At 35.8% G+C, this 13,414-nt stretch overlaps 1 protein-coding gene across 1 annotated transcript; it reads left to right on the forward strand.

The window, feature by feature from the left end:
- Nucleotides 1–8,779: 8,779 nt before the first annotated feature.
- Nucleotides 8,780–12,546, forward strand: LOC133291453 (uncharacterized). The gene is made up of 3 exons (XM_061489715.1): nt 8,780–9,979; nt 10,281–10,673; nt 12,517–12,546. The coding sequence occupies exons 1-3, from the start codon at nt 8,780–8,782 to the stop codon at nt 12,544–12,546; spliced, it is 1,623 nt and encodes a 540-aa protein (XP_061345699.1).
- Nucleotides 12,547–13,414: the final 868 nt, after the last annotated feature.

A 13,414-nucleotide genomic window follows, 5' to 3' on the forward strand; every position in this document is an offset into this window, starting at 1 on the left:
CCAATGCACGGCCAACACCTGTAACCGGAGATAACCGCACAAATACATGATCACCTTCTTCAAATTCAACTGGTCTGTGTCTATTGTCATAATAACTTTTCTGCCAATTCTGTTCCTGTTTAAGTTTTTCTCTTATCATCTCAATCTGTCCTGTAGTTTCTTGCACAAAATCCGGCCCAAATCTCTCTTTATCACCTACCTTAGTTCAACAAGTAGGAGTACGACATCTCCGTCCATACAATGCCTCATACTGTGCCATGCCCAGACTGGAGTGAAAACTATTATTATACGAGAATTCCACCAGTGATAAATACCTATCCCAAGCAGTACCCTGCTCCAATGTGCAAGCTCTCAACATATCCTCAAGTGTCTGTATGGTCCTCTCAATCTGACCATCAGTCTGCGGATGATACGCAGTGCTCAGCCGAAACTGAGTTCCAAAAGCCTGCTGCAAGGCTCCCCAAAAACGAGAAGTAAATTTCGGATCTCGATCACTAACAATGCTAACCGGTATTCCGTGGAGCCTTACAATCTCCTTTACATATAACTTAGCTAGTTTCTTCGTAGAGAAGTCCACTCGCACTGGCAGAAAATGGGCAGACTTCGTAAGTCTGTCCACTATAACCCAAATCGAATCGTGGCCAGCCTGAGTCCGAGGCAACCCAACCACAAAATCCATAGAGATGCTCTCCCATTTCCATTCTGGTATGTCTAACGGCTGAAGTAACCCAGCAGGTGGCACCAGAACACATACTCAGCAACATCCTTCTTCTTCCCAGGCCACCAGAACTTAGCTTTCAGATCTTGATACATTTTTGTGGCACCTGGGTGTACAACATACTGACCCTTATGAGCCTCAGTCATTACCTCCTCTGCTAACTCCTTGGACACAATAATCCTGCCCTGATACAATAATAACCCTTGTTCATTCAAAGATATTCCACTCTGCCCTTTCAAATATTTAACACTGTCATTCCGTACCTGCGTTTCTTTAATTTTCTCATGTAGTTCATTTTCCACTCGTAAACACTCAAATTCATCCATCCTGCCTACAAAGACATCCGTCAATTTCAAATCACAGAATTGTTCAATCACTTCATTATCCCACAACATCAGCTGGGACACACTAACAGACTTCCTACTCAAGGCATCTGCCACCACATTAGCTTTACCCGGATGGTATTTCAGCTCAAAATCATAGTCTTTTAGAAATTCAACACATCTCCGTTGTCTCATATTCAGCTCTTTCTGATCAAACAAATATTTCAAACTCTTGTGATCACTGAACACAGCAAATTTCATCCCATACAGAAAATGCCTCCAGATTTTTAAGGCAAATACAATAGCAGCAAGTTCCAAATCGTGCGTCGGGTAATTCTCTTCACGAGGCTTCAATTGTCTAGAAGCGTAAGCAACCACTCTCCTTTCTTGCATCAACACACACCCCAAACCTTTCTTGGAAGCATCACAATATAGTTCAAACTCACCTTCCGGATCGGGGAGGGTTAACACTGGAGCAGTAGTCAATTTCTCTTTAAGGTCTAGAAAACACCTCTCACATTCCTGGGTCCACACAAAAGGAGTATCCTTTCGTGTCAATCGGGTCAATGGCAGCACCATTGTGGAAAACCCCTCAATAAATCTTCGGTAATATCCAGCAAAACCCAGAAAGCTCCGGATCTCAGTAACAGTTTTTGGTCGTTCCCAATCCAAAACCGCATCAATCTTATTTGGATCTACCGTAACACCTCTATCAGAAATAACATGGCCCAAAAATTGTACCTCAGATAACCAGAATTCACACTTTGACGGCTTCACATACAACTTTTTATCCTTTAATATCTGCAACACAGTCCTCAGATGCTCACTATGCTCCTCCTTGTTCTTAGAATAAATCAAGATATCGTCGATGAACACAATTACAAACTGATCCAAATACGGCTTAAAAGTACGATTCATATAATCCATGAACATCGCCGGGGCATTCGTAAGCCCAAAAGGAATCACCTGATACTCGTAGTGTCCGTATCTAGAACATAATGTCGTTTTAGGCACATCCTCCGGCTTAATCCGAATCTGATTGTATCCGGACCGGAGATCAATCTTAGAGAACACACATGCACCCCTCAACTGATCCAACAAGTCATTAATACAAGACAATGGGTACCTGTTCTTAACTGTAACTTTATTCAATTACCGGTAGTCAGTACACAATCTCATGCTTCCATCCTTCTTTTTCACGAATATAACTGGTGCTCCCCACGGGGACACACTAGGTCTGATAAAATCCTTTGCCGACAACTCCTCTATATGCTTCTTCAACTCAGCACACTCTAGCGGCGACATCCAGTATGGAGCCAAATAAATAGGCCCCACACCAGGCAACAACTCAATCGAGAACTCAATCTCTCTCAGGTGGAAATTCTGGTATCTCATCAGGGAACACATCCACAAACTCATTAACCACCGGAATCGTAGAAATTTCAATCTCCTTACCACCCACCAATCCATCCAAGAAAATATAACCCTGATCCCCAGCCTTCAAGGCTTTAACAGCTTGACACACAGACAAAAAGGGAGACAGAGTAACCGAGGGCTTCTCATGAGACAATATTAACCTCTTGCCGCAACAATCAATCATTGCACAGTTTTGAGACAACCAATCCATGCCCAATATCAAATTAATAGAGGCCAGGGGCAAGATAATCAAATCAATAGTGTAGCCCCTGCCTTCGTAGACAAACCCGACCTCTTTACAAATAAAGGAGGAATCAATAACCTCTCCTGTAGCCGTAGTAATACGCATAGGGGAAATCATCCGTGATACTTTTAACCCCAACCCCTTAGCAACATATTCTGCCAAGAACGAATGCGTAACTCCCGAATCAAACAACACAGACAAATCAATATTTGAGATAAAAATTATACCTTTAACCAGATTAGGTGCCTTCTCAGTTTGCTGAACATTTGTAGTATAGACACGCCCAACCTTAGGAGCAGATGGCAAGGCCTGCAGATTCGCAGCCTGCCCAGTATTACTATGACAATTGTTGGCAAAATGCCCAACCTTACCACACTTAAAGCAAGAATTCGGAGCCACAGTACAAGGGCCCTGATGGAACCTCTTACACTTATCACACCTAGGATTAGAATTCCCGTCATTGAATCCATTCCTCTGACCACCACCCCTCTTGAACTGACTCGGAGGCTGCCTTACCTCTATTATTATTCTGATGGTAGCCACCTTTGTTATTATTACCAGGAGGACCAGATGTCCTTGTAGAACTAGATTTCAGATATCTGTTGTAAACACTTTCAACCCGCTTGCACTGGGTCACTAGATCTGCAAAATTCCTCACAACAGTATTAGACATTCTTTTAGCAATTTTCTCATTCAGACCCCTCTGAAAATTAGCAGACAGAAATTCAGGAGTCAGCAGCACACCCCCATAATTTGCAAACTTCACTAATTCATTGAATTTAGCCACATAAGCATCAACAGTCATGGTACCCTGTACCAATTTCTCAAACTCACCCTGTTTAGCTTCCCGAAGATCCCTGGGAAAATACTCTTCATGAAATAGTCTTTCAAATAAAGCCCAAGTAATTTCTTCTCCCTGAATAGTATAAGGGCGAGATGTATTATACCACTATTCGTGGGCATCTCCCTCGAGCATATAAACAGAATACAGTAATCTCTGGGGATCCTGACACCCCATAACTTGGAATATTTTCTCCATACCCATCAACCAGGTAGTCACAACCTTCGGGTCCCTTGACCCCTGAAATGCTGGTGGTTTATGCTTTCTGAAAGAATGGAGCCTCTACTCATCAGTACCAACAAATACCTGCCCAGCAACCCCAGACGACTGAGCAACAACAAAAGGATCCGCAGAAGGCTCAGAGATATAAGTAGGATCAGTAGTGTGGTGACTAGCCTCACCAGACTGACGACTAGCACCACTCCCCTCTTGCTGAGGTGTAACAGATGGCGTATGGGTATGAGTCTCCATAGTCGTATGTGGAGGAGAATCATCCCTCCTGTTCTGAGCCCTATCCGCCCTCATCTCATTCATGAAGGCATGCATCATATCCTGATTATTTTTCATCAGGGTCTCGGTCATGTTTCTATTTGCAGCAGTCTCTTCCTGCAGAGCATTAAGAACAGCAGTAATAGGATCTGGTGCTGCTAGACGACCTGCACCTCGAGTTCCACTGCGACCTCATGCCCTACTCATGATATATGTACATGTAACAGAAAGGAATGAGCTGATCAGACCCACACTGAGGAATCACATATACATTAATAATAAACAGTTCACAGATAGCTATGCAACACAAAATACAGTTATGCATTATCAGAGTTCCCTAACAAAACTGCTCTGATACCATATATGCATAGGGTAGTATCCTTTGATACCAGTGTCAAATTTAAAGTTTGACACCTCATCTAAGAACCATAAGATCAAAAACGATCAACGACTTTGATTTGTAAGCATGTGACACCATTGATCTTTTTTGATCCAACAACTCTCATATGAGATGTCAAATTTAAAATTTAACATCGTTGCTCGTCCATTCGTTAGGTGATCCCTTGCTCTCACGTTCGAGTGTTTGCTCGTCGTTTAGGCCGGTGAGTGAGATTTCTGCTCATTGCAGTCACCTCCGGGGTTCTTCGCACCTGGATAGTACCAGGACCCTTGTGCCCCGGCCCTTGATCAGAGATCCTTTGACACCTGTGTCAAACTTTAAAATTTGACACCAATCCTAACTGTTAATTTTCACCAATCAACGATTATTAATTAATTATTAATTCCCAATAAATGATAACTATTGATTGGCAGAAATCAACAGTTAAGATTTGGTAATGTTTCTATAGTGAATGCAGATAACTTATCTACATTCACTCCTATAATGACGTCGTTTTGGTTGAAAAAAATAAAAAAATGATAATAAGAAAGTCTATTATTGTAACAGCCCGTTGTGCACCGGTATTGTTAACATTAATTATGATATTAAGCGCAGTTACAATCACAACAACTCACTTGTAAAAATACGAATAAACTTTTTCCGTTATTACGCGAGTATTTAAAACAATAAAAAACGTAATAATTAAAAGTTGTGACCGTAACTGTAGACTCTTTGCGGAATACTTATATAAACTACTCTTCTAACTTATTTTACTTATTAAAACCCACTAAGGGGTTCCCATAAACCCACTTAGCTAATTTCTCAATTTTACGTTTTCTACCTATCCGAACATGGTTCGGTAATTATTTTTCTGCGGACTCACCGCACAAAACCAGACCTTCCTTTCTTGCTATATTTTTTTCTTACTTAATTAAATTTCTAGGAAGCTATTACACGCTTTATTTGGAGCTCGTTTGCTCCAGTTATCACCGTTTGAAGTTGGACAAGCAAAACTGCCAACAACCCCAAAACAGCTCTAAACATCCCTCACTCCATGAATTACTGCAGAAAATTCTCTCATCCAATTGCACTAAAATTTTTACACCACAAACTAGACACCTCAACCTTCAATTTGATATATCATACGCTTAATTTGACTGAAAAACGAAGCGGGAATAAAATTCCCATATTCTGCCAGAAACAGCCCCTGCATAGGAGCGTTCTGGACAGTCCGTGTTCACAGGCTTCTCCAGGACTGCGTTAAACCCAGAATATTCTCATATTTTTACACAATGTAGAGGACATCTCAAGCTTCAAAATGGAGTATGGCACGTCCCTATCAAACCTCTATGGAGGGAGATATGCTCTCCCAAATAGTGAATAATGAATAGCTTAGGTGGATAAGTGGACTTAAGTGGGGTGGGTCCCACGCCACCTCACGCGATTTAAAATTCATCTGAATTTCTCTAAAAGTCTGTGAATTCACAACCTATTTAGAACTCTAATTTTTAACATTAACTATTTTCCTTTAATTATACTTGATCAGATGAATTCAGAGTTTTCTGGTCGTTCGGAGAAAACACTGTTTTAAGATGTTGCGCGCACTGTTGGCACGCTTCCCCAAACTAACTTAATTCCATCAAATTTTATCAAAAATCATATTTCCAAGTTCTATAAACCATTTATAACTCATATTTGAAACCTAGAGCTCAAAACTCAATCAGCACGTTTTACGGTGCAATCGTACCGCGATATTTTCCCCCGATAAAAACATTATTCACTGATTTTTCTAAAACTTGCCTATCCACTCAATTTTTCGTTCTGAATCAATTTTCAGAGTTCTTTTTATCATCCGAGACCTTATACTCAATTTCCTTCCTAGGGTTGTGTGCTTGGTTAATTTACCGTTTTGCCCTTTCTTTGTATTTTGGCCTAATTTTCAGAATTTTCACTAATCCTTCCTTTTAATTCTCATTTAATATATTAATATCTAATTTAGAATTGTGAGGTGTTATAATTATAATCTTGAAATAAATTATAATTACAAAAATACCTTGATTTCCGCCCCAATATGTAAATAACTTATTTACATTAACTATAAAAAACGAAATATATATATATATATGTATATAGGATTAAAGTTGTGAAACCAATGCGCTTAAAAATGAAGAGATCATTTATACAAGAGTTTTGATGATAACAAACAAGCATAGAAGCGACATCAAAGATAATACAACTCGCAACAATCAAAAGTCCAAGGAAGCAATTCAAACAAGACAACAAGAGCAAATCATTCAACACACCAGATCAAGATTGAACATGCTCTTGAGAGCCTAGATCTAATGTAAAGGTAATTGATTAATGTTGCATAAATGAGCTCAAAGGATATTTAACTCTATGCATGCATTATTCATGTCATCAATCACTTGAAAGCTTTAATTATTATGAAAAAGACCCTTGACATATTTCGTAACCTCAAAACATGTTTTGCAAGTCAAGGAAATACATTAAAAGTGATTAGAGACGAAAAGGAATGCATTACAACTCATAAAACTGCATTATAGAGGTTATGTCAAGAAAGTATTCGAATACTTTCTTGATGGTATTCGAATACTTGTGATGAGAACAAAGTATTCGAATACCTTAAGGGTGTGTTAGGTACAAGTATTTCAAAAGGATTACTGGTAAATCTTCTTTTGTAAACCCAATTACCATGTTTGGTAGAAGGAACAAAAACCAGTTCCCGAATATCCAAGGATTACCGGTAATTCGATTTATAAAGAAAAATCACTATTTAGATTACCAAAAATAATTGTATTCAAAAAAATAAAAAGATTACCAAAAATAATATGGTAATTTAGAATACCAAGTAAAGGGAAAGCACAGCAATAATTTTTGAGACAAAAATACCCCAACACACATAAAAACCTAGACCCAATCTATCAATTACAAAAGTAAAAATAGTTTGGGGTTATTTTTGTAAAATAACCTCATATTCCAAGTCATATTTCGTTCAAAACCAAACATGGAATCAGTAATTTTTATCCAATATTCCCGGTAATATTTTGGCGAACCAAACACATTTTTCGTAAGATTCCAAGTAAACTCAATTTCTATTGTATTCCCATTAATCGTGATTCCCGGATACCAAAAAATTTCTCTTGTACCAAACACACCCTAAGAAAAGTATTCGAATACCAGATAGATGAAGTATTCAAATACTTCACGAAAAGTATTCGAATACTTACTGGACAGTAAGTAGTGTAACAGCTATAAACGGCTAGTTTCGTCCCAACACCTATATAAACTCATATATTACGAACCAGCAAGCTAAGTTTTACTATTCCATTGATTTTGCAATCATTCTTGATCATTCTCATTGATTTAAAATCATTCATTGCTTGTTCTTTCTCATTTTGATCATAAAACTCCTTTGAGCTCTATTCTTGTGTCATTGATCAATACCCATTAGCTTCAACTTGTATAATCTGTACTTTAAGAGTACAAATCCATTTCTAAACACTCTCATTCTGTTTATTTGAGTTGAGGGTAGTGAAACCATAGTGTAAAGGTTGCTCATAGCCGAAGAAAGTGAGTGGAAGTGTAAGGGTTTCAAGAACCAAAAGTCTTGAAGGTTGTAGTGGTTTATCAAGCACCCTTGAAGCTTGATCATTAGTGGAAAGTTGAACGAGCGGCTTCAATCTGGACGTAGGTCACGGTGGTGGTGACCGGACTAGGATATATAGTGTTTGCAATCTCTCTAACCCTTTATCTCATTACATTAGCATTATTTGAATACTTGAGCTTATTTAGATTCACACTTTGCATATTATTTGCTTGTATTGATTTATATTCTCTTAGCCTTACTTGTGTATAAATCATATTAATTCAAGAAAATCTCTTTCAAGAAAGAAAGTGAGGCATCTTGCGAAAATATTTTTAAAACTCAATTCATCCCCCTCTTGAGTTTGAGGCCACTTGTCCAACAAGTGGTATCAGAGCTTGGACTCTTGTATAAAGAGCTTAACCACTTCAAGAGTAAAGATGGCCTCTTTGAACAATGATATGCCTATCGAGGGAACTTCCACCACAAGACTTCTTTAATGGCACCGATTATGCTTATTGGAAAAGTAGAATGCAAATTTTTCTTGAGTCAATTGATTTAAGAGTTTGGAACACTGTTGTTGAGGGATATCAAGGTCCCACTAAAAAGGATGAAAGCAACAACGATGTTCCAAAGAAAGTAAAGGAATTTTCCGAAGAAGAAATTAAAGAAGCAAATTAGAATGCTAAGGCTAGAAATTTGATTACCAATGCTATAGGTAGAGATTAATATTTTCGTGTAGCTTCTTGCAAAACCGCAAAAGAAATGTGGGATGTGCTTGAAGTAACACATGAAGGAACTAGTGAAGTTAAAATCTCTAAAGTTCTTGGATTAACTAGAGAATTTGAATTATTTGAAAGGAATTATGGTGAAACTATCCAAAACATGCAAAAGAGATTTACTCATATTATTACTCATTTGGATGCATTAGGAGCTTCATACAATAATTTTCAATTGGTAACTAAAGTTTTGAGAAGCTTGAATAGGGAATGGCAACCCAAGGTGACGACTATTTGTGAATCAAAAGACTTGAAGAATATGTCCATTGCTACACTCTTTGGGAAGCTCCAAGAGCATGGGTTAGATTTGGCAAGACTGACTTTGAAGGAGCAAGCCAAGAAGAAAACCAAAGGATTAGCTTTGCAAGCCACTAGCTCCAAATCTCAAGTGGAGGAAGAAAAAGAAAAAGAGCTCTCCGATGATGAATTAGATGAAGATGAAATGAGCTTCTTCGTAAAAAAATATGGAAAATTCTTCAAGAAAAAGAATTTTCAAAGAAGACCTCCAATTCCTCCAAGGAGAAGATTCAAGGATGAAGGAGCTTCTCAACCTCCTCATACATGTTATGAATGTGGAAAAATCGGACACTTTAAAGCCGATTGCCCTAAGCTTCAAAAGAAAGAAAAGAGTGACAAGAATCAATTCAAGGATAAGAAAAACTATGAAAAGAAGGCCTATGTGGCTTGGGATGAAGATTCAAGCTCCTCCGATGATTCAAGTAATGAAGAAGCAAATGTATGCTTCTTGCAAGATTCTAAAGCCTCAAATGAGATAAGTAAAGGAATGCAACATATGTGTTTCATGACAATAGAAAATGGCAATGAGTCGGAATCTGAGGTAAACTCTACTTGCTCTACTATATCTCCTTCATATGATGAATTGCAAAATTTATTTGATGAATTACATAGTGAATCTCTAGAGCATGTTAAATCTCTTAGAGAAATGAGAAAGACCATTGTCTCCTTAGAAAAACAAATTGCATGCTTAAACAAAGAAGTAAAAGAGTTAAAAGATGAAAATGAAACACTTAAATTGATTGATGCTAGTGCAAATTGCATTAAATGTTTATCTTCAAATGATCATGCATCATCATCATCATGTACTTCATGTGAAAAGCTAAAAAGTGAAATTGATGATTTAAACAATGTGCTAAGCAAGTTTACATGTGGTAGAGATAACTTAAATGTATTGCTTGGAAAACAAAGATGTATGTTTAACAAATCCGGCTTAGGATTCGACACTAACATACAAGAAAAATCCTATAACAACTTTTTCATATCACCATCTTACATGACTAGTAGTCCTTTCATTAAATTCTATCATTGTGGTGGAAAAGGACATAGTGCATCGACATGTAAGATTAGAAAGAATGGAATTAGTGGTCAAAAGAAAGTGTGGGTCTCTAAGGGAACTAGACCCATGACTAACACACAAGGACCCAAACAAATTTGGGTACTAAAGATTAAATGTTAAATTTGTTTTGTAGGTGTGCTTGAAGAGTGTCTCATCTAAATGGGTATTGGATAGTGGTTGCTCAAGACATATGACGGGAGACATTACCAAATTCCTCTCAATTACAAGAAAGGAACATGGACATGTATCTTATGGAGATAATAACAAAGAAAAAATTCTTGGCATTGAGAAAGTTGGCAACTCCTCATCAACTTGTATAGAAAATGTTTTACTTGTTGATGGTCTTAGACATGACTTGCTTAGTATTAGTCAATTATGTGACAAAGATTTTAAAGTTGTTTTTGATTCTAAATGTTGCAAAATTGAAAGTCTAAATGATGGGCAAGTTAAGTTTAAAGGCTATAGAGTTGATAATATCTATATGATTGATCTAGATGGTATGCCTTCAAATGACGATAGTTGCTTGGTTAGTAAGGAAAATGATTCATGGTTATGGCATAAACGAATTGCACACATTGACATGAGTCACTTAAATAAGTTGATCTCTAAAGACTTAAATATGTTGATTACTCGAGCTTATTTAGATTTACACTTTGCATATTATTTGCTTGTATTGATTTATATTCTCTTAGCCTTACTTGTGTATAAATCATATTAATTCAAGAAAATCTCTTTCAAGAAAGAAAGTGAGGCATCTTGCGAAAATATTTTTAAAACTCAATTCACCCCCCCTCTTGAGTTTGAGGCCACTTGTCCAACAAAAGTTACTTTAGACAAATTTGTCTAATGTTCACTGAAACGACGTAGTTTTTGGGTTGAAAGATTAAAAAATTAGAATGATAAAGACTATTATAACCCTGAAATAAATTAAAATTACAAACATACTATGATTTTCGCCCCAAAACTATGCTGTTTCGATGAACATTAGACAAATTTATCTAAAGTAACTTAAAAAAATGAATCTCACACACACACACACACACACACACACATATATGTAAGACCACATACATATTCAATGATCATTGTCTGCAATTTGTATATGTATATGATCTCAGTTGGAGACAACAATACATGTGCTCTGTTTTTGTAAGAATTTGCTCTATTTTTCCCCCTTACATAATCATTTGCTTAGTCAATCTTTTTTTATTGTTTGTTGGAACTATTTAACATTGGTTTGGTTTACTCATTTGAATAAACCTGTTTTTGAATTGTGTTGATATTAATCTCATTTTAAATTGTTTTAATTATTGTCTAGTTTTAATTTTATCATAGTAAATGGGGGATTCACAACAAGAAAATAAGAAAGGAAAGGGTAAAGAGAAAGAGGGAATTTTAATACGTGGAGAGCTATTGCTTAGTAATTTTGAATGTTTGTTAAAAATTATATTATATTTTACTAATTGAAAAAATTATATTAGGTTTTACTTTTTTTATTAATATTATTGTATTTCTTTGTTATTTTAATTTTGGATGTTTGTTAATTTTTTTTTAAATTTTTTATAAATTCATATTGTCTTTTAAAATTTTATAAATTCTATTAAAATCCTTTAAAATTCAATCTTACGAAATCTTGATTGTAAAAAATATTTTTTAATTTTTTTAAAGTCCCTTTAAAAAATTTTTATCTCAAAAAAATCTTTTAAAATCCTAATCCAATACTTCCTCTTAATTTTTTCTTTTCCTCTCTCGTGTCTTGTTGCATAGGATTCATCATCCTCACTCACTTTTCTTCTATTTACTCTTCTTTTTATTTTCTATAATATTTTTTTGATCAAAGAAATAAGGTTAATATTTATGAGGAAGCTTATACTTACAACCTATTTTTATTTACAATTTTTTACAATCATATCTTAACCATTGATTTTCGTCAATCAACGGTTATAATTTTTTCAAATTATACTCATTAATTAATTATTAATTCGCAATAAATATTGTAAACAAAAATAGGTTATAAGTATAACCTTTCTCAATCTTTATACCGTAAACGTCTATAAGAGCTTTGTAAAGTTTGTATGATGATTATTGTGCAATCTGGAAGCATTGTACAACAAAAAGTTAAATTATTATCTACTTCCAACAAAAAATTTATAATATGATTGCCTGAGATATGAAGTAATCCAAATTTTCATAAGAGCTGTTGTACAACAATAACCCATGTAATAAAAATATATTATGTATATTACCCAACACTTTTACTTACTCCATTTTTCAATCCACTCATTTCTTCCTTCGGGTTGGATCTAAATCCTGCAATAGTTTTTTTGATAAGTACTTGGAAGTAATGAGGTTGTTTATATCTTGTCTAGGACATGTGTGGATGGGTTTCCATGTTTTAATTTGAAAAGTGCTCTCTCCACCAACCACCGATGCATGTACTAAGAATGGACACTCTTTGGAAACCTTACAAAGTGCTCTTACTCTGCTTCTTTCATTTTTCACACATGTATATTCAAACCCACGAGAAATAGACCACTCCTTCAATGCATCTCAAAATTTGTAAACATCACCAAACTTCATTACATGTGCCAATTCAATCTTACCCCATCGGTGTCTTCATTTATAATTTCATTCATTTTGTCCTCAACCAATGCCTCACCATCAAATATATCATCTCCAAAGTCAGCTCCATCATCGTTTTCAAACTCAACACCATCATCATCTTCAAACTATGTATCATTAAAAAGAAAAATTAAACCCAAAATATAACTAACATATAAAATATGAATGAGATATAAGGGATGATGGGAGTTGAATACCATGGATAAAACCCCTTCATCCGTAGGAGGTGATGATGGAAGACCAACATCATATTCATCCATTGCAACCTGTAAAAAATGAGTGAATACCACACCAAAAAATAAGATAAAATGAGTGAATAGTTCAAAAAAACATACAACCATATATATATATATATATATATATATATATATATATATACGAGCTTATCGTTTCTCAAGCTGCTTGAGATAATTCGGCTACTAAATCATAACCGTACAAAGATGGATCAATGGTGATAAAGGATGAGAGAGAAAAAGAAAATCATAACCATTTAAAGGTGAATCAATTAATATAAGGAAATAAATAAACAAAACGACATAGTTTTGGGAAGACCGAAGATAAACTTATCTTAAATTGCCGTAGAAATATTTTTTCCCTATATATATATAGGCTTTAATGTTTCTACAATGAATGTAGATAAGTTAT

Source organism: Gastrolobium bilobum, unplaced genomic scaffold (assembly GCF_033153095.1).
Source record: "Gastrolobium bilobum isolate Gb01-03AN ecotype WA unplaced genomic scaffold, APGP_CSIRO_Gbil_v1 utg13825, whole genome shotgun sequence".
NCBI classification, from domain to species: Eukaryota; Viridiplantae; Streptophyta; class Magnoliopsida; order Fabales; family Fabaceae; genus Gastrolobium; species Gastrolobium bilobum.

What these genes read in the sequence shown, in the direction of transcription:
- LOC133291453 (XM_061489715.1), top strand. Translation starts at nt 8,780, where the DNA reads ATGTGGGATGTGCTTGAAGTAACACATGAAGGAACTAGTGAAGTTAAA. An exon ending in GTGGTAGAGATAACTTAAAT is followed by an intron (nt 9,980 to 10,280) that starts GTATTGCTTGGA and finishes TTTGTTTTGTAG; the next exon opens with GTGTGCTTGAAGAGTGTCTC. An exon ending in CAAATGACGATAGTTGCTTG is followed by an intron (nt 10,674 to 12,516) that starts GTTAGTAAGGAA and finishes TATCTTGTCTAG; the next exon opens with GACATGTGTGGATGGGTTTC.